The 20355-nt window shown below is 48.5% G+C and overlaps 6 protein-coding genes across 10 annotated transcripts; 3 read left to right on the forward strand and 3 right to left on the reverse strand.

Moving 5' to 3' along the window:
- Nucleotides 1-71: 71 nt before the first annotated feature.
- On the reverse strand, nt 72-3200 carry LOC6613332 (vacuolar protein sorting-associated protein 53 homolog). The gene is made up of 4 exons (XM_002037772.2): nt 3031-3200; nt 2464-2970; nt 1233-2407; nt 72-1172 (listed from the first exon to the last, which is right to left on the reverse strand). Exons 1-4 carry the CDS (start codon nt 3124-3126, stop codon nt 287-289), a joined length of 2664 nt encoding a protein of 887 aa, XP_002037808.1. The 5' UTR covers nt 3127-3200; the 3' UTR covers nt 72-286.
- A 171-nt stretch (nt 3201-3371) lies between these two features.
- LOC6613333 (probable DNA replication complex GINS protein PSF2) lies at nt 3372-4820 on the reverse strand. Its single transcript, XM_002037773.2, has 3 exons — nt 4464-4820; nt 3905-4154; nt 3372-3846 (listed from the first exon to the last, which is right to left on the reverse strand). Exons 1-3 carry the CDS (start codon nt 4498-4500, stop codon nt 3480-3482), a joined length of 654 nt encoding a protein of 217 aa, XP_002037809.2. The 5' UTR covers nt 4501-4820; the 3' UTR covers nt 3372-3479.
- A 648-nt stretch (nt 4821-5468) lies between these two features.
- On the forward strand, nt 5469-9845 carry LOC6613334 (alpha,alpha-trehalose-phosphate synthase [UDP-forming]). Of its 2 annotated transcripts, none has more exons than XM_032713834.1 (5): nt 5469-5998; nt 7235-7775; nt 7862-8754; nt 8820-9441; nt 9511-9845. In XM_032713834.1, the coding sequence occupies exons 1-5, from the start codon at nt 5865-5867 to the stop codon at nt 9748-9750; spliced, it is 2430 nt and encodes an 809-aa protein (XP_032569725.1). In that variant the 5' UTR covers nt 5469-5864; the 3' UTR covers nt 9751-9845. The 2 variants fall into 2 exon arrangements, with proteins under 2 accessions (XP_032569725.1, XP_032569726.1); XM_032713835.1 differs by lacking the exon at nt 5469-5998 and adding an exon at nt 7107-7150.
- Nucleotides 9829-10957, reverse strand: LOC6613335 (protein YIPF6). The gene is made up of 5 exons (XM_002037775.2): nt 10849-10957; nt 10578-10791; nt 10338-10509; nt 10119-10276; nt 9829-10065 (listed from the first exon to the last, which is right to left on the reverse strand). The coding sequence occupies exons 1-5, from the start codon at nt 10864-10866 to the stop codon at nt 9953-9955; spliced, it is 675 nt and encodes a 224-aa protein (XP_002037811.1). The 5' UTR covers nt 10867-10957; the 3' UTR covers nt 9829-9952.
- Nucleotides 10958-11375: 418 nt separating this feature from the next.
- Nucleotides 11376-17241, forward strand: LOC6613336 (transmembrane protein 94). Of its 3 annotated transcripts, XM_032713833.1 has the most exons (10): nt 11376-11642; nt 11698-12331; nt 12389-13103; nt 13163-13325; nt 13961-14057; nt 14112-14898; nt 15067-16217; nt 16286-16448; nt 16503-16749; nt 16810-17241. In XM_032713833.1, exons 1-10 carry the CDS (start codon nt 11491-11493, stop codon nt 16880-16882), a joined length of 4182 nt encoding a protein of 1393 aa, XP_032569724.1. In that variant the 5' UTR covers nt 11376-11490; the 3' UTR covers nt 16883-17241. The 3 variants fall into 3 exon arrangements, with proteins under 3 accessions (XP_032569724.1, XP_032569722.1, XP_032569723.1); XM_032713831.1 differs by having other exon boundaries at nt 11377-11642; nt 14112-16217; XM_032713832.1 differs by having other exon boundaries at nt 11377-11642; nt 13163-13280; nt 14112-16217.
- An 864-nt stretch (nt 17242-18105) lies between these two features.
- On the forward strand, nt 18106-20289 carry LOC6613337 (extensin-2). Of its 2 annotated transcripts, none has more exons than XM_032727599.1 (3): nt 18106-18431; nt 18492-18928; nt 19029-20289. In XM_032727599.1, the coding sequence occupies exons 1-3, from the start codon at nt 18262-18264 to the stop codon at nt 20234-20236; spliced, it is 1815 nt and encodes a 604-aa protein (XP_032583490.1). In that variant the 5' UTR covers nt 18106-18261; the 3' UTR covers nt 20237-20289. The 2 variants fall into 2 exon arrangements, with proteins under 2 accessions (XP_032583490.1, XP_002037813.1); XM_002037777.2 differs by having other exon boundaries at nt 18107-18431; nt 18492-18856.
- The last annotated feature ends 66 nt before the right edge of the window (nt 20290-20355 follow it).

Raw genomic sequence — 20355 nt, forward strand, 5'->3', positions numbered from 1 at the left:
ATATGTACGTACTTACTTTATCTTTGCAATAAATGCTACGAGCTTTTCATAGCAAGCAAAAAACGTTTCCATTTTGTTTAACAGAAGCCAGACATTTAATTAAAATATTTAAAATAGTCGGATGGATTGAGAATAATACAAAATCTAATGTTCCATAGCTGTCTTAGAACATAAGAACCATATAAACCGGATAGACCTAATAAATTAAGCAACTAAGCGTTAAAAGATATTGTCAAATTAAAGCTAACTTAATGGAATGATTTCTCAAGATGTAGTTGTATATTAACTAGGGGAAGCGCTTTTTCAGTAGGTTTTCCAGCTTTCTAATGCCCGTCTGGGAACTTCCATCAGCATTTTTATCTGCGCTTCCCGTAAAGCTGCCCACGCTGAAGATAAAGGCTCGTTTGGGAGTTGACGAAGCTGCCGTTGTTGTTTCAGTTGGTACTGCTGAGGTTTCAGCGTCGTCTGTGGTCCCCGAAGTTGCAGCTACTGTTTCTGCAGCCTGGGTCTCCTCTTCTCCAGTAGTTGGGTCAATTAAGCCACTCACAGCCGCTGCAGAAGCCGTGTGCTTGAAAAGATCGATCAGTTGCAGTTGATCCACACGTTTGACCGCCTTCATATCCAGAATCTTTTGGTACTCCGCAATGGTAATGTCTGGCAGCAGCTTAAGCACTTGCTGGGTGAAGTGCGCCGGCGGCTGGACCGGCGTCATCACCACCTTGATAATCATCTCGGCCCGAGTCATGTCCTTGACCACAACTTTGGTGTAACTGGTGGGCGCCTTGCGGTTCACACTGGATCCCACAGAAGGCAGCTCTAATAAAGCCGTCTTCAGCGAATGGGTGTCCAACAAAAGTTGCTCGCAGCCCAGAACATTGTTGGAACCATCCGAGAGGGTTAGTTTGCAGCGATAGAGCACATTGATGAACTTCGGTATAAAGGCGGCGACGAAGCGATGGCAGAACTGGGTAAAATACTTCCGCGAACTGGCTAGCGTGTCCCTGATGGTAGGCACTGTCTGTTTAAAGTTGCCGCACAGGCTGCTGATGAAGGCGCTCTGGTCGCCCACGTTGTTAATGTGTTGCCACTGCACCTTGGCCATCGCCTGCAGTGAAGCTTCGCAGCCAGCCTCTAGATCTTGAACCAAAAGTTGGATGCAGTTGGAAATGATTCTATAAGAGTTAAAAAAATTTATAAATTATTTGATGAAAATGGACAAGGTTTTTACTCACCGATGAAAGACATCCTTTTCCTCGCTCATGTCAATCTTGCTGACATATGCAGAAGTCACCTTTTCCTTCAGTTTATCCTCCAGCTGTTGGACCGTCTCCAAACAGTACTCACCCGTGGTCAGAACGCAACAAATGCGCACCAGATCATCTCTTGCAAATCGCTGCGTATCGCCCTCCTTGAGGAAATTGTGGAACACTTGACCAGCGGCAGTGGATAGATTCTGCATGTCGCGCGTGAGTAACGAAACACTTTTACCGATGGAGCTGCTGGTGGTGGATGGCACAAGCTTGGGTGTGCTGCCCTCGAGCACTTTGGAGGCGTACTCCCGTAGATATTTCTTGAACACCAAAGCCAGATCGTGCATGGGTTGTTCGTTGCTTAGCTGGTTGCACTGCACCATGCACTTCTTGTAAAAGACGAAAAGATCACCGGAGCTGGGGTACACGGTGGTCTTGGCCTCGGCAAACTTGTATGGTTCCCGAGACATCTCCACGAACTTGTCCATCAGCTCCGAAAGATTGCGGTCTATGCTGCGTATGTAGATGTCCAAGTGCGGCTTAAAGCATTGTCCGATTTGGTCGTGGAAAACGGTTAAGCCCACAGCGCCGTCTGTCGCCGTTGGTTCAGCAAGCACTCTTGCTTTATCCGTCGGCTGTGCACCCAGTGTAACGCCCGTGAAGCGCTTGGAAAGCAGCTGTTCAAATGCTTGCGTCTTGTTGATGGCGAACAAAAGTAGTCTCACATCGATCTCGTTGGTGCGTTTGGCCATGATTTGTGCCAGCTGTTCGCGTGTCTGCCGACAAAACTCTACAGTAATTCGCTCGGAGACCTCCCAGTCCAGTGGAAACACCGGTCCATACTTGTCCTCGAAGTCTAGCAGATGCCTCTTAAGCCAGGCATAACGCTTATCAATCTTGTCCAGCCAGGCAATATCCTGGTTCTCGTGAAACAAGTGAGTGTACTCCTCAAGCTGTTGTGCAATAAACCACTTAAGAAGCTCCTTCTTCACTTTGGGATCCAGCACGGACATTACTTTACAAGCATCGGCCAGCTGATTAAGACCCAAACGGTGTTGGTTCTGTGACGATGGCTTTGCTGCAAACGCCTCCTTGAAATCCTCTGTGATTTGCTGAGCTAGAGTGACCTGGATCTTATCCACGCTTTGAGAGAGATTCTAAGCGAAAAAAATCGACATTTAAGTAAACGATTTCAGATAGAATCCAAACCAACCTTGATTTCCTCGATGTCAGAGAACTGCTGGAAGTGCTGGTTAACTTCGGTAATGGCCTGGAGGGGATTAAGGATTTCACCATAGGATCGCCGCTCGATCAATTTGTTCAGACTTTCGATTCCGCCCACCAGCATGTGCAGGTGATTCAGCGTGGTGATGGCAGCTGTTAAATTGCGTTTGGCGCAGTCCAGCTGCTTGATATCCCGGGTTATCTCCTTGACCATTTCCTCGGTGCGCTCTGCCCGGGTCTTCACGTCGATGATGTGGCTGAACAGGGAGCTGATAACCTTTTGAGCCTCGCACAGTGCCAGTTGTCCATCCTGGCCGGTGTTCGTTTGGCCACGAACCACGGAGCGGATGTTGTCGTCAATCAGGGACACCTCGCACTGCATCTTTTGGATGGTCTCATCAATCCCGGCCAGCGACTGTTCGTTGGGGAAGAGCTGGTTGATGTAGTCCACAGTGTTGAAGTCCGGCGCATCCATGGGATCGTCCGTTTTGAGAACCTTTTATGGAGATTCGAAGTGGGTTGGTACTTGCTACGAACATATGTTCCACTGACTCACCTTGTCGATGACCTGCTTCACCTCCTTGGAGAAATGTATCTTGTTGTTGGCAACCATCCTTTCTTCCGACTCCACCGCTACCGCAGACTCGCTCATCTCGCTTTATCCTTATTTATTTGTATAAAAAAGTTATTGTTATTCTCTTCGTGGAAAACCAGGGATGCAGTGCAATTATATGATAGCTAGTGCTGTTAAATTTAAGTCGTGCTGTAATGCGCAGTCCTGTTAGATAAGCGCATATCGATAAAGAAATTTATCTGAATTTGAAAAGCCTTATCAAAAACTAATAATTACTTTTTTAATTTTCTGAAAGCATTTCTATTTAATTTTAAGTATAAACATTTTTTTGAACTTTTTAAAGGTTTAATGACTACAGCTCCTGATAATAGCTGCTAATAACTATATCTATCATCTTGAATGTCCTCCACAATGTTGTTTGACTGGAAAAATCACTGAGAAAACAGAGAGTTACTGTTCGGACCCGAACTGGAGCCTGCCATGGATGCACTTAGCATGGAGGTGTCCCTTTGAGACGCGGTGGCCGTGCGCTGGTAACGTGCTATGTGGTCAAGGGAATAGGGCAGGATGGGTCGCACGCTGTGGATCTCCAGTAGTGTGAGGTTGTCCAACTTCGCATATGTGCCCTCTCCCTTGATAAAGGCGTCGATCGATGTGCGCAGCTTGGACTCACGTATGTCGAAGATGTCCTTGATCACAGTGCGCAGCTCCTCACAACGAGGAACGTCATCCGGGGCCGTGCTCATGACCAACTGGGCCACTACCATGTAATGCTCACAGGGCATTTTGGTAAAGAACCTATGGGCAGGCGGAGAATAAGATGTGCTTTCCATGGACAATCCCATATCATACATACTTTGAGCGCTTTTCCTCTTCCTTGATTTCCTCCAATATATCCATGTCCATCCATTCTGGAGGCACAATCCGACACTTTTGTTGCTTGCGCAGATGCGTGGCCATCCACAGGGGCACGAACACGGGAAAACCTGCTCGGAATGGGCCCACAGGTCCGTATATCAGGTGAAGAGGCTCGTTGCTGAAGTTCGGTATTATACTGATCATGCATTTTTCGCCAATAAATTCAATAATTGAAGGATCCATAATTGCTATAAACAAACAATAAACAAATGCGGGAGAATATATGGTCACTCAATCGGCCAGTGATGACACCTGTCCGCTATCGATCTCAATGCTATCGACCCAGTGATCTCTGCAGTCTGGCAGCCCAGCTGTGCTATCGACCGTTAATAACGGTGTTCTTTTCCAAACAGTCTGCTTGCATCACGAATCTTACGCCTGCGGGCTTTGCGTCAATTTAATCACGTCAAACTATAGACTTCTGCGACATAATAGCCATAGCTCGCCACTATAAAATTGCCCACCGTATTTTGGCGACCCTTGGCCGGTTATCTCACCTTCATTACCACTATCGCCGGCCGGATCGGATCGCATCGCATTGCTGCACCGCTGCAACCAATGGAGCTGACTAATTTGTGCTCCCGGTGCGAATGTGTTATTGCAGATTCCGGCTAGAGCAACGACAACTATCAAGAATCACGTAAAACGGCAGCCGGGCGTCGTGATAAGCGCATGAATGCCAAACATGATCAAGCGTTCAAGTTCAGCCAAGTTTTCCGTTCTATAATATATAAGCTGACCGGGCGTAATCCCTTGCACCACTTCGCCGTAAAATCCGAGACTAAAATGCACTAGATAGCCTTATCGGTCTTTTATCTTTCCGGGCAAATAAAACTATACGCCCGGTAATGAACTCCAGAAATGGCGGTCACCGCAAGGTTAGATCTGCATTAGCTGGAATCACAAACTGAGCAGATTTCAACTGCAATCTGCAGACAACTTCGATAGAGAAACGAAAATAGAAATACAAATCTTCCGTGTACAATTCGGATGTTCTTTATAAGGCTCAGCCCGAAGCGTAAACAACAGCATCGATTTCTTGACTTATCGCATTGAGAGACAACATCGATGAGATGGAATGGGATGGGCGGTCAGGGGGAGGAGGCTGAGGATGATGAGGCTGTGGCCGTCGTTGCCGTGAAATGTTCCCTAGCTGATAATACCAGGCACGGCCAGTTAATTCTAGAAAACTATCTGCGGTGTGTAAACTGCGGTACCGATAGTTCAGATCACATCACCGTGACATCTAACCCCTTCAAGGATCAATTAGGTGTCCACTTGGGCAACAGGCCAGGACAGAAACGGTGATACTCACTCTTCTGCGCAGGTTTCGATTCTCCCACATCCACTGGGAAAAACCTAATCAGCGCGAGAGGAGCAGATGCCGGACGATTTTCTGATAAGCCGGAGAGTGGACTGTGGAAACCATGATGGAATGGGTGGAGGGGGTTGGCTGGCTGACATTCATTTTTAGCAGAAAAGTGCGACTTGATCGCCTAGTTGGCTTAGTGCTTGTCTATTTTCGGCAGGGTACGGAGCTGCTGGCTCTCGCGACCATCTAAACCAACGTAACCGAATCTCCGCCAATCAGCTAGGAAAAGTGCCTGCCATTTCCACGTCGAATTGCATCTGAGAAAAGCTTCGATAAAAAGGCAGTGATTGACTTGGCTTGGGCAGTCTTCAAACATCGATCAGCGCACCTCAAACCAAAGTCGGCAACGGTCGCTCTCGCTTCGGAAGAACGAGTCCCATTGATAAGCCTGGATTTGAACTAGACGGTTGTCTAACCTCCACATCCGCGAATTTTACCATTCGTTGTTGTCAAAAATTATGTGCTAGGCTTGACCGCAAGAGAAGATTCGTACAACTCTTCTACAGCTAGTTTACCAAGGATCACGATGCCCGACACGGAAATCATCGTTACTAATGCCGGGGAGCCCTCCACCAAGGCGAGTCTCATCGTGGTCTCCAATCGGTTGCCGTTTGTGCTCATCCGGAATCCGGAGACCGATGAGCTGGAACGCAGGGCCAGGTGGGTACATTAGAAAAAATGACTTATATAATCCAGTTTAACAAATACGTGTTCTAAATAAAACTTTTCAAACGACAAAGTTTTAAAAGAAATTAAAAGAAAGCAAAATCCATGTATAAAATCAAGTTAAAAAAACAAAAAGTGATTTCAAATTGGAACGATTTTAAAGGTTTTCGCAGCCCAGCTCTAATAAAAACATATACATATAAGCGAAAAACTCTGGATTTAAGAAAATATTAAGAATAGGTGGCCGCATTTTTTAATCTAATAAGTCTAAGCTAATAGTCATTTAAGAACATTCCAAACAAAGGAATTTTTCGAATAGCCGTGTTCAAATAAATCGATCGAGTCGTAAGCTCGTCGCTTATCAATTCTCCGGAATCGGAAAGCCAAAGCCTGACCAGGGCGAATTTCCACGTTCTTCGCACTCCCGAAAAACCCAAGTAACCCAGTTCGATCCTCGACCCCACAATTTGCATTAAAAGATAAGCCCCGCCCGATCGACCAAAGGCCCCCCAATCCCAAGTTACCCAGCTCGCGAGGCTCGATTCAACTATGTGACATACTTCATCTTATCAGTGCAAAACATACAAAGCGGGAGGGAGGCGAATGTAGTAGATGTGCTGGACCAAGCGAAGTCTGGACTGCGAGTTAGAAAAAAAATTCAATAATATTGAATTGACAGTCTGGTAGAAGGGTCAATACTAGAGGCGTTATGGCGAGGCTGTTGTCGCCCAGTGGAACCTGAACCTGACACTGAAATCTGGAGTCACGTGAATCCGATCGCATCGCGCTGGAGCTCTGGCTCCCCGACCTATGCCAGGAATGCAAATCATTTTGGGCCTCCGCTCTTCCAGCTTGTCTCCGGGATTGATGGCACGGCATGGGATGTACCGCAGCCGGGTCCAGCTCTTGTTTACAATCGCTTGCTTAATGGGCATCTGCTTATCAGGCCCCGGGTGTCATGCACTCTGCACAAAATGGGCTGAGTCCTCACCAACACATTGGTGGTTCCCGCTCCGTTCAGTCCAGTAGCTTTGGGGCACCTGATTACATCTTTTATATGTAGGTTGAAATATGAGATTAAATCGTTACATCACATGGTTTTTCTTTATACCGCCAGATGGTGCGGAGTTGGAGGCGTTGCTATAGGTAATGAAATCTCATATCTGGCTAAACTATAGGAAAGCATTGTCCCACTAAAATTTATATTAATAATATATTTTTTGCCTTCAGCGCCGGTGGCCTGGTGACTGCAGTGTGCCCGGTGGTGATCAAGGGCAGTGGTCTCTGGGTGGGCTGGTCGGGTATCCACTTGAAGGATCCTAACGAGGCCATTCCCGAGTCCAATCCCAACGACCAGACGCCAACTGCTGGCCTCAAGTCCGAGCAGGTGGTATCCGTGAACATCGATTCGAAGATCTTCGATAGCTACTACAACGGGTGCTGCAACAAGATGTTCTGGCCACTGTTCCACTCGATGCCGGGAAGAGCCAACTTCGGAGGCGAGCACTGGCACGACTATGTGACTGTCAACAAGCACTTTGCCGTGCGGACCATCGAGGCTTTGGAGAAGTGCATGGCCAAAAACCAGGGCAGCGAGAAGAGTCCACCGATTGTCTGGATACACGACTACCATCTCATGCTGGCCGCCAATTGGGTGCGCGAGCATGCCGAGGAGAAGAACCTGCCCTGCCGACTGGCTTTCTTCCTGCACATCCCATTCCCACCATGGGACATCTTCCGCCTGCTGCCCTGGTCCGATGAGATCCTACAGGTGAGCATAACATTCACATTGAGCACACCAAATAGAATATGGAAAAGCAAGGACAAAGTACCATCGTTTTTTTACACTTTTTCTAGGGTATGTTGGGTTGTGACCTGGTAGGCTTCCATATCCAGGACTACTGCTTGAATTTCGTGGACTGCTGCCAGCGCAATCTCGGCTGTCGTGTGGACAGAAACAATCTTCTGGTGGAACATGGCGGGCGCACCGTTCGCGTCCGTCCGCTTCCCATTGGTATTCCCTACGAACGTTTCGTTAACCTGGCCAATAGCGCAACCAGGGTGCTGAATACATCCAAGATGCAAATCATCCTGGGAGTGGACCGACTGGACTACACCAAGGGACTCGTCCATCGCCTTATGGCCTTTGAGGCCCTTCTGCTGAAGTATCCGCAGCACAAGGAGAAGGTGAGCCTGCTGCAGATCTCGGTGCCGTCGCGAACCGATGTAAAAGAGTACCGGGAGCTGAAGGAGGAAGTGGACCAGCTGGTGGGCCGCATCAACGGCCGCTTTACCACCGCTAACTGGGCGCCCATCCGCTACATCTACGACTATGTCAGCCAAACCGAATTGGCTGCTCTGTACATGGATGCGGCTGTTTGCCTGGTAACTCCACTTCGCGACGGCATGAACCTGGTGGCCAAGGAGTTCGTGGCCTGCCAGATCAACGAGAGTCCCGGCGTGCTGGTCATCTCACCGTTCGCAGGAGCCGGTGAGATGATGCACGAGGCGCTGCTCTGCAATCCGTACGAGGTGAACGAGGCCGCCGAGGTGATCCACCGAGCTCTGACCATGCCTGAGGATGAGCGCGTCCTTCGTATGACTCGGCTGCGCCGTCGTGAAGCCGAGTGCGATGTGAGCCACTGGATGCGTTGCTTCCTGAAGGCGGTGGGCGCTCTGGAGATGGATGATGTGGGCACCACCATTATGCAGCCAGTGTCCGTGGACGATTTCGATGACTACTTACTGAAGTGAGTAAATAACTGCATTACAATTATAGAAAAACCCTTAAATATTCTGGTTATCAATCCCACAGATACATCGGCTATAACCACAAGTTAGCTCTGCTGCTGGACTACGACGGCACCTTGGCGCCCATTGCTCCTCATCCTGATCTGGCCACGCTCTCGCCCGAGATTAAGAATGTACTATATAAGCTGTCCAATCACTCGGACGTCTACGTGGCCGTCATCTCGGGTCGCAACGTGGACAATGTGAAGAAGATGGTTGGCATCGAGGGCATCACCTATGCGGGCAATCACGGTCTCGAGATCCTTCATCCGGACGGCAGCAAGTTCGTACACCCAATGCCCATGGAGTACGAAAAGAAGGTCAGTGATCTGCTGAAGGCTCTGCAGGATTCCGTTTGCCGCGACGGCGCTTGGGTGGAGAATAAGGGGGCGTTGTTAACGTTCCACTACCGAGACACGCCCAATCACCTGAGGGGAGCTATGGTCGACAAGGCGCGCTCCTTGATCGAAAAGTACGGCTTCAAGGCCACGGAGGCGCACTGCGCTCTGGAAGCTCGTCCGCCGGTGCAGTGGAATAAGGGTCGGGCCTCGATCTACATCCTGCGCACATCCTTCGGCGTGGACTGGAACGAACGCATCAAGATTATCTATGTGGGTGACGATCTAACAGACGAAGACGCCATGGTGGTATGTTATCTTTGAGAGATTTCTTTCAGCTACCTGGGATTTAATTATTCCCATTATTTATTCCCACAGGCACTGAAGGGTATGGCGCGAACTTTCCGTGTGACATCGTCGGATATTGTGAAGACCGCTGCGGACCATCGACTTCCCTCCACAGACTCCGTGTACACGCTGCTGAAATGGGTGGAACGACACTTCATGGGACGCAAGGCGCGCGCCAATTCGCTGACCTACAGGCCCACCAAGGGCGACGGCGTCCAGATGCAAATGTCCCTGGAAGTGGCCGCTTCGGCGAACAATCTGGAGGTGTGAGCCCAGATATCCATGCATGACCTATGTATGCCTCGTAACTCAGATACATTTTAAGATTTTAAGAATAAAGAAAACGGATTTGTAGCTTAAAGAAATGTACAATTGTTTTCGTTTTTTTTTTTTTTGTTACGCTATGGAACGTGCATTGTTTTCTTTACGAACTAATCACGCATTGTTTTTAAACGACGCGTCATAGGTTGAATTAATTGTGGGAAAGAACCAACCACGAGATGATAAAGAAGAACAGAAAGATGGGGTACACGGCCAGTGGTTTTCGATGGGGAGGCTGGCTCTGACCCAGGAAAACAAAGGAAGCTAAAGGAACGCCAATTAGTTTTTGTTCTATTAAATGTAATTGATATTCATACCGTAAGTGGCCCAGGCAAAGCCCATTGTGGTGCTCACAAAACGCAGAAAGAAGAGCAGCCGCGTTTGGGTGGCAAGCAGGATTACCCGGCACACTATTAAGGATATGGCTACCGGCGTAAGACAGTACCCCAGCACGCATACAGATTGGAAGAATGAGCTGATGGGGATTAAGTACATTATGATCATATAATTGGATACCAATAATAAAAGATGCTTACATATTGCCGCCCAGTAGCTTGGAGTTGAGTGTGACTACAGCCGCACCTATCCAGACGATTACGAAGACCTGGGCGAACTCGGGTCCGTTGTCGGACATGTTGTCGGCGGAGGAGGAGCCTTGTAGTATGGTGGCCATAAAGGTGCACAGCACCAGTGGACCCCAAAGGTCCCCTGAAAGACGGGTAAACACAATTAGAAAACTGCATACGAATGCAGAACGAAACTAGATGATGACGTACAATCGCGTAGCAGGCTGGACTTCTCCTTGGGGTACAGGACATGGTAGAACTTAATGCCTACGGCCCGAATGTCCCTCAGCACTGTCTCTCGGATGGGCTCGTCCAGAGTATTGTAATCCGGCAGTCCGCTCGCGGACGTTGCAGTTGTGGTTCTTTTGCCTGGAATCGACATGTCGCCCTCCAAGGAAGGCGACGTGTTGACGTCCTCGAACATCTAGAGGGGTGGAGCACATATTAGAGATTAAATTTTTGTTAAAAGCTCCTGACTCACATCTAGTTTGGAATCCATCGCTATTATCTGCTAAGTTTAATATATAAACGTTTACATCGACAAAAAATACGTAGTAGACAGTGTGACCGTGAACTGTGGCCCACTAATTATTCCCATCGATAACAGTCATCGATAACTAGCAAGGCAGCTGAGACTGTAATTTCTATTTAAAATACAGATAAATTAACAACAACAAAGCTTAAAAAGACTTTTCAGTTGACGCCGATTGGCAAATTACTTATTGTAAGCCAGGAAATTTATAAGGGTATATGTATTTCAATACATTTACGTATTTTTGTGAATTTATAGAATAAATAATTGATTGAAAGCATTCCCAGAAAACTTAATTTCTTAGGATAAAATGCCCAATCGCCATCGACCGTCATTTAGGGACGAATTCATCTTGTATATGACGACACCTACGCCGCCTAATAATTTGAATGGATATGGAGTGGAATCCGATATCTGGTGGCTTACCTGTTAGAATGGCCAGCCCTGTTCTAGCGTGACCGTACTCGCCGCCGACGGCTGTTGCGAACACTTGATCGCCGTACCCAAACCTAAACAGACGCAAATTTTGTAAACTATGCTGTAGGTGGAGGCGAATACTTGAACTGCAGCCGCAGGAGCACGTCAAGGGAAATGGCAGCGAAGCGGGCGGAAAGTCCGGAGAAGCGTGCGAGTCCGGAGCCCACACAGCGTGGTCTTACCACGAAGTTGGCGCTGCGGCGTCTGCATGAGGAGATTGAAAAACGGGTGCAACTGGAGTACGAGCGGCAATACGGAGCGGAGAGGTGAGTCAACCCATAGCCGATGGAATGTACTGATAGTAGCCAATCCCTTTCCTAGCTCCTATCGAAAATTGCGGGCGGCATTTGTGAAGCGGTACGATAGCCCACTGGGATGGCTTTCCATTGGAAGCAGTTTGCTGGCCAGTGGAGCGCTGCTTGCAACAGGAATGCTATGGCCCGCTTTGTGCCTGCTGGCCATCCTATTGCTGGACCTATTTGTGGTGGTCCGGGAGAACAACCTGCGGCGCACGGAGATCTTCCGGAAGGCACGACACGCGCTTTCGGAAATAAAACTAGCGGAACAGCACTTCAGCGACGATTGGCAGCCATCGAACTATCCGCACCTGAGTAATCCCATGTCACCCTGCGTTTCCCTGCAGTGGACCTACCGAGATGGAAAAATTGTCAACTTGCCGTGGGCGCTGTTGGTGCGCGGAGATTACATCGTTCTACGACCGGGACACATTTCACCGGGACCCTGTCACGAACTGGATACAAATAAATTCTTTGCGGCTAATGAAATATATGGAGCTGCTCCTCATGGAGATCCTCCAGTGAAACCTGTGGCAAGACCTCCGCTTCCCGATCTTGTTTGCTGTTTGGAGAGCACACCTTACCTGGATAACCTTACTGTTTGCCTCAAAACCTCTCTGAAGCGTCCGCCGACCATCTACAATCAGCAGCGCTATCTGGTAAGAAGATCTTTAAAGGAAATTGGAACCCGTTGCTATCTTTGTTTACGTCGACAGCTGGTCACCAAGTATATACAGCAGTGGGGCTTCATTAGTGCCCTAGTTATCACACTCATCTCGGGACTTCTGCGCCTCCATGGCTATGGCCTGCCTACCGATGAAAAGCACAACTGGCGCTTTGTGCTCGTCGAATCCTCGGCGGCGGCCATAGTTCCCCTACTGCCGCTTATCTTTCCGCTCATGTGGATATCCATGAACCTGTGGGGAATCGCGAGATTGCAGTGTTTTCTAAAGACGCCACAGGCTGCTTTGGAAAAGAGTACAAGCAAATCGTTCGAAGAGGACCTGGACACGCCCTCGTACGACTATCAGAATATGTCCATGCTTCGTTCCAGTGTGCTCCGCATCTGGATGCAGCTGTGGCGTGGTGACAGTGAACTCTTGCCGCGCTCAGCTAATCTGGTACAGGTGCTGGGCTCCATTTCGGCGCTGTGCTGCGTGGACAAGAAAGGTATCCTGTCGTGGCCCAATCCCACCGCCGAAAAGGTATTCTTCCTGCACAACACAGATGAGGAGGCTCGCGAGGATGGAGCAGGCAGTCAGTCTTCTTCACAGAGCGAGAGCGACGACGTTCCGGATGTGGATGAGGACCACAAGGAGCGCGGCATAGTGGCTGAAGTACTGGACCTCACGCACGACCAACACTGCCCGTTTCGGCTGGAGTTTGACGATCACGAATGGAAGGCGCACATCAAGTCCTTGAAGCCACTGGGTGACACCTGACTGTGAACTTAGTCTGGTAAATTCTCTAACTTATTTAAATTTTTCTAGGCCTCGCCATTCTGCTAAACACCTGTTCTCCACTCACCCACGAGCACTACGCACAATTCTGCGGTCATGTAACCGCGGTGGCTATGCTCGACAAAGATCTGGTACCTGTGACTAATCGGTATGCGTATGCACTCATTGAGTCCAGTAAAAGCTTTTTGCATGGGTACGTAGTTCATTGCCATCATCGTTAGTTTCTGTCTAACCAGTCATATATATAGTCGATTGTATCGACCGCAAATATACTACTTATATAGTCTAATGATTTTCTCCAAAATAATGGTATTGAATACCATTGCATCCAAAGCCAGCCCGATCAAATTAGTCTTTTCTTTGGGTATTTTTGATTTTTGAATCCAATTGGACGAATTCCCTACAAAACAAACACAAGAGATTGGTAAAGTTTAAAAATTACAAGCGTAAGAAAAAGTATTTTTGATTTCCAGTAACTTGCTATTCCCTAATCGTTTTGCTCTATAATTTCCCATATCATTGAAGCCTAAAAACTAATTGCAATGTGGACATGCAAACCTTGTATTTATGTATTATTCTACTTCTATTAATTTGTTCGTACTCGTAAATCGATCTTCTCGCCTCCCCGCCCCATCCCCATTGGCATGCTATTTTAAGTAACATACATTAAAGAACGCTTAAATATAGTCGCCCCATTCCCGCCACCGAAACCACCCCATCCGCCGACCTCCGCCCGCCGCCACGCTTGTCTGCATGCTCACGCACCACCGACGCATCCCATCCAGCGGTAGTTGGAACCAGTTCTAATCGGTTGTTCTCTATAAACAGACGCTGCCTTTGCGAACTGGCCAAGCAGATTGGATTCACCGACCATGCCACGGATCGGTTCGCGCTGGAGGGTCAATTGGCTAGCTATCGACACTTGGTAAGACTCGGAGACGTTGTAAAATAATTATTAATTAAAATATCTCCATTGCAGCAACCTGATGTTGTGCGAAGAGACATTCGTTTCGCCCGGCAGCTCCAGCTGTCCTCCAAGGTGAAGGTTCCATTTCCGCACTCTTTGTCCGTGGTCATGCGCGAGAATCCGGGCGGCTATTTATCACTTTTCACCCAGGGAACAGCAGATATTATCCTGGACTGCTGCGATGACTTTTGGGACGGCATTGATCTGCGACCATTGTCCGCACAGGATCGCAAGCGTGCATTGGACTTTTATCAGCGCAGCGCGCTGACCTCCTATTGCACGGCGTTTGCCTATCGCCCTCTAAGGCACGGCATCCATGGAGCTCTTAGCGGTCCTCAGCGGAGTGGAGGTGACTGTTTGTATCTGGAGCTACCGCCGGAGTCGAAGCTGCGCATGCAGCACGTCGATAAGACCCATTGCGACTTCCAGGGCGGACATCACGTCAAGCTGAGCCACAGCATTAGCACTGACTCATTGTTATTTTCGGAGAGCAAGGACGAGGAGTGTAACGATGTGGAAGGCTGTTTCGAGATGCAGTGCCATCAGGTATTCATCGGCATGGTGACAATGCAGTACCAGGCGCAGAACGATATCGTACGACTAGTTGAGCATCTCGAGCAGGCCTGCATACGCTTTGTCCACTTCAGCAAAGAAAACGAACTGCGCTCGCGTGTGTTCTCTGAGAAAATGGGTCTGGAGTCCGGATGGAACTGCCACATCTCGCTGCTGAGCGAACCTGAGCCGGATAGTGAAAAGGAACGTTTAAGTGCCAAGCCTAAGGAGTTCCCGGAAAATATTGGTAAACCACAAGCCACCACCTCAGCCACTGCCACCACCACTACAACAGACCATGAGATCAACCATCATCCCAGTGCCAAAGTCATGTACATATCGCCCCCCGCACCCGCACCTGCCACTGCATCTGTATCCGAATCCATTTCTGCAGCTAAAACCACTGAAATTGTAGGTGACGGCCCAGAAATTAGTTATCTGTTGGGACCGCCAACCAATCTGGAGTCGTCAAAGACCCTCAGCTCTTCAGCTCCTGGTGCCATTTCTAACCCGGATGAGAATCCACTTAACGCCCTCAATAGTGGGGATTCCCATTCCCCTGATAGCGAGGGCAGCAAGGAGAGCTCTCAGGATAGCTCCACAAAGAATAATCCACAAGGCGATTCTGAGTTGGAGGCGGAAACCGAGGCTAACAAGCATAAGCAGCGCCATTCGCTGGACTCCGCCATGGACGAAAACTGCCGTTCCTTAAGCACACTCACTGAAAGCACTGATCAGAGTGCACCCATCAACTTCGATATGTCTAATAGGGCAAAGCTGCCAAGAGGCATTGAAAACATTCGGCCACATTTGGAACAGGTTGACAACGTCCCATTGCAAGTCTCGCTTTTCACGGACTGCTCAGCGGAAGCCACGCGTCAGATGCTGGACATCATGCAATCCTACGGCGAGATCGTTGTCTGTCTCGGAAGTTCGGCCAGCAATGCCAATGCGGACATTTTCCTGCAGGCCGACTGCAGTATAGCCGTGGAGCCACTGTATCCGCAAGTGTGCCAGGATGTGGACGCGTACACGGAAGCCAATATCCAGAACAACAAACTGCTGTGGCAGCGGCATTCCGGCAAGTCAAAGGGCCACGATGATGAGGAGCTTTTGGAGGGCGGCCTTCATGGATGCGCCATGCAGTCACCAGCTCACACCATCTCGCCACTGTATTTAAGCCGGCTGCTCAACTCTCTGCCCTGTTCCATTGCCGTTTGCCGCGACGACCCGCTTTCGCTGGTGGCCATAATTGAGCTGTCACGTCGCTTCTCTCTCGGCCTGTGGAACTGCATCCAGTACTGGGCTTGCTGCGCAGGCTCTATCTCCATTCTGAACGTGCTGTGTGCGTGCCTCTCGCAACCCCCGCTCGTAACGCCGCTCCTTGGCATTTATCTAATGTGTGTGCCGGTGCCGCTAATAGCCATTTCGCTAGCACACATCGATGTGGATCCCAAAATCATGAATCGGGCAACAAGCAAAAAGCAGACGGACTATGATTCTCGCGCCTTTGCCTTTGTCATGTGGTGCTACGGCTGCAAGTTTATCGTACTGGTCGTGTCTCTGGTAAGTTGTGTTGGCCATAAAGGAGGAAGTTAGGAGGAAATTAAGGTGTCGATCATTATTTATTTTAGCTTGTTTCCTATTGGATGCTCTTACCAAACACTCAATTGAATCCCGCTGAACCAGCCACTGAGGAACCCGTATTGGAAGTCGACGATGATGACGACCCGGAGTTTTATCAATTTCTTTACATTGCTAGGAGCTCAGCGCTGCTAGGCATAATCCTACACTTCGGTAAATTATCTGGCCATACCTTCAATAACCCCTACCATAATTGTTTTATTCCAGTTTTCATTTCTGTCACCTTTGTGCATCGTGACCACGCGCTCTGGCAGCGCAATCCATTTACCAATCGTATATGGGCTTTTACATGTTTGTTCTTAGTCCTCATCCATGGTATTATTTGCTTTGTGCAACTGCTGCTGGAGGATTTCTGGGTTCAGCTGCCCAACCATTGGGTTGCCTTGTTGATCTTATTTGGTGGCAGCTTGCTGAGTATGCTCGTCAGCGAGCTGGCAAAGTTCCAGGAGAACAAGTATGTGCTAGCTGACCATTGTTGTATGCCTTTATTAATTGTTTGCCTTGTTCATTTTAGGGTTAACGCGCGCTATCAGCGTCGGGCGCGTCTTGACTTCGGTACCAAATTGGGCATGAATTCGCCCTTCTAAGAATCCCGGCTAAGACTTAGCAAGCAAAAAGACGCCAAGGCTGTATATAACACCACCAACGACACCACCAACAGTCTGGGTATCCATAGACGAAGTTGTTTCTGTCAGCATTTGTTTAAACTGTTCTTAGGTGCGACATCGTTATTTTAGCCACTAGTACATACACATGTTTATTTTAGTTTGTGACACCCCCATCGAGTAACGACCACACATTTGTTATTCTTGTTTCTAAAACGGTTTGTTTCGAGTTCCTTGTTTCAATGAGAAAAACCTTTGTGTACTAACATGTAAAAGACTTGCAATTATTATATGAAATATATGTATGGTTAAACTGAAGTCCCATCTTTAAACAAGTAAAAGTTGCAGGCATCTTCAATAATTAAATTGGGAAAGTGGCATGCCTAGAACTGGTTCTCCGCAGATACTTTAATACCAAGATGATAACTGCGAGGGGCAACACTATATAGCACGCCCGAACAGGTGCTAATCCGGAGAGACACGCCGCATCAAGTGCCGCAGTTACTGACCCACATCCGCGGCCTGGAAGTTGAGAGATATTTATGTCTTTAATTCATCAGCAGAAATCGTTTAATTTGGGTTACGCATGCTATTAGATCCTGATTTGGAATTATTTGTGTTTTCCATTCATGTGTTTAAAGAAGATACTAGAATACTAATAATATAAGCTATTGTGTTTTGTATTTTGTAGACGTTAAGTAGGAGTAATATTTACATAGGTAACTAACACGCATGTGGCACCTCCGATATCAAATATTTTTAATAAATTACGAAATTTTTCAAACTATTTGTATGGTTTTTTCTGTTTAACCTGATCATTTAGAATGTGCAGATACATCCTCATGTTTCATGACCATTTGAAATGTTACTAATTAGATGCAAAATTGGAGCCACACGCCCAGTACCTCATGAGGTATTCACCGAATAGCCACGGATTCAAACTTTAGTTACACTCCACATGCACAAATACCAGGCGGCCGGGAGCACATAACGGAAGATGCCATCAGAAATGTGGAGTAACAATCAATTAGCACCTGCGATGTCGACGAAATGAAAGTGCTGTTCTGCCCGTTCAGATCGTTGGTATATAGATCACTTCTAGTAGCACCTTCTGCCCGGAATCTGGGTCATGAAAAAACGAAATCACGAACTTGCCCAAACGGAGTCGAATAAAACCAATGGTCAGCCCAGCGCTCCGTTGTATTCGAAAATGTCTCGCGACTCGGTGCGGTAGTGTTATTTCCGAGCTCCGGCGGACATGAGGACAGTAGCCCCCAAGGATACTTAGTGATAGTGCGAAGCTATAATTATATTTACAAAGTGTTCCGAGGTGAAACGATATTTAGATAGAAATTCACAAGATGCGGTTAGAAGGCGCCAACTGGGCGCTGGTGGTGTGTCTCAGTCTTATCCTTGGATTGAGAAGGGTACAAGCCTACTCTCAGGTTTTGGTCAGCGGCACTGGAGCTGCAAACGATCAGGGACCCCGCATCTTCAAGGCTCTTAATACGGATTTGATATTTCCGAGGACGTAAGTTGCAAGTGTTTACGAATCGGTTATCAAGTCTCCTGACACTTCCTGCTCGCGCAGCTTCAACTCCAGTGACAATGTAGTATCCACCACTGAAGCTCCAGTGATTACATCTACATCCACGACAACTCCACCACCCATTCCCTACAACCATCAACCCGAGGGAACAACCAGTTCCCCCCCACTGTTTGTCACTCCGTTAGTTGTCACGGAGGCGGAGAAAGCCGGTGATCCTGCGCCTTACTCTGATCCTGCTCCTGTATCCGAGGAGCAAACAGAGCCAGTCGTACAAGGAGCCTCAACAGGACGAGCCGTGGACTACAGGACCGCGTATCCCTTTGGCCAACTGATAACTCCGTTGCTGCGGGGCGGCAAGCCACAGCAGTACAACTCCCGACCCTCGAAGACACGTATTTACCCGCAAGGTATACCATCCTACTACTTTTCATCATCACGAAATCCATCCCGCTATCAAGCGAGGCCCAGCTATAAGAAAGGTATCATCATCGCATCAATAGAGTATACATACAAATCAAAACAGATTTTAAATTCTCCAACACATATTTTTTTTATTATTCATCTTTGTTTTTCCCTTAGGAATCGCAGATCGCTTTGCTCCTGGCGAGGGAACCGCCGCTGGTCTGTTCAAGGGTCACAATCATGATCACAGCTACGACCACAGTCACGATCATTCCCATGGACAGGATGGCAAGGTGGCCGCCGGCTCCAATTCGGTGAACTCCTATGTTTCCCCAGGCGATACCTACTCCTTTCCGCCGTTGAACACAAAGTATCCGTCTCCGTCCCAGGATCCCAAGGCCGCATTGCCATCGGATACCGTGACCAGTTACCTGCCACCCGCATCTGGAGGACTGAGCAACGCTGGATACATATATCCGGGGCCATCTTCCAATGGTTACAAATATCCCGGTCCAGTGCCCAATAACAATGCCGACAAGGATACGGCGGCCAGTATGGCGAGTGCTTCCCCACCGGCTGATGATGACCCCGGTAATGATGATTCCATCGGAACCCTGCCAGCTAGTGCACAGGACAACATTCCTTCCAAGGATCAGGACAGTATGAGCGGTGCTGCTCCTGCAGATGACATGGATATGGGATCTCCTGCTGATGGTGGAGATAGCGGTGGCGGTGGCGGAGATGGGGACATCGGCGGTCTGCCGTCGTTGCATAATGATGGTTCAGGTCCCGACGACGATCACAAATACGATCCCAACATGGAGTATGCCACACCACCGCCCGGTTGGCTGCAATCTCACCCAGAATCTGCGGCGCCCAAGCCGGAAGATCACGATCACGACCATGCACCCGATCATGATCACGTACACGATCACCACCACGATCACTATCCGACTCACTTCGACTACCAGCCCTCGTATCCGGATGATTCCTATCCGGATGTAATTTACGATGATCATCCGCACCACCATCACCATGTCCATCACCCACCGCCTCCTCCTCCACCTCCACCACCACCACCGCCACCGCCGACGGAACCACCACCTCCGCCACCGGAGCCACGTGTGAAAAAGTACAGCTACTTCTACATTGGCCGCAAGCTCTGGTACATTCCGCTTTACTTCACCGTGTGGTTCAGCTTCTACATCCTGTGGCTGATCATCAAGTCCATCGGTCGCCACAAGGTGAACCTGCCCAATCACTACGTCTCGCGACGCAGTGCTCCCGATCCATTCACCGAGCAGGGACGGGACGAATATATCAACGAGATGACGGTCAGGGTGCTGGAACACATAGATAGCTTTAAGCAGAAATACTTGAACTGATAAGGACGCTACTAATTACTAAATGGCTATTAAATACTTAACTATAAACCGAACAATATTCTACTGGTTTTTATTCGAAATATAATTTTTTTGAAATTCGATAGCAACATGGTTCCGTT

The sequence above is a fragment of the Drosophila sechellia genome, chromosome 2L, assembly GCF_004382195.2.
Source record: "Drosophila sechellia strain sech25 chromosome 2L, ASM438219v1, whole genome shotgun sequence".
Classification (NCBI taxonomy): domain Eukaryota; kingdom Metazoa; phylum Arthropoda; class Insecta; order Diptera; family Drosophilidae; genus Drosophila; species Drosophila sechellia.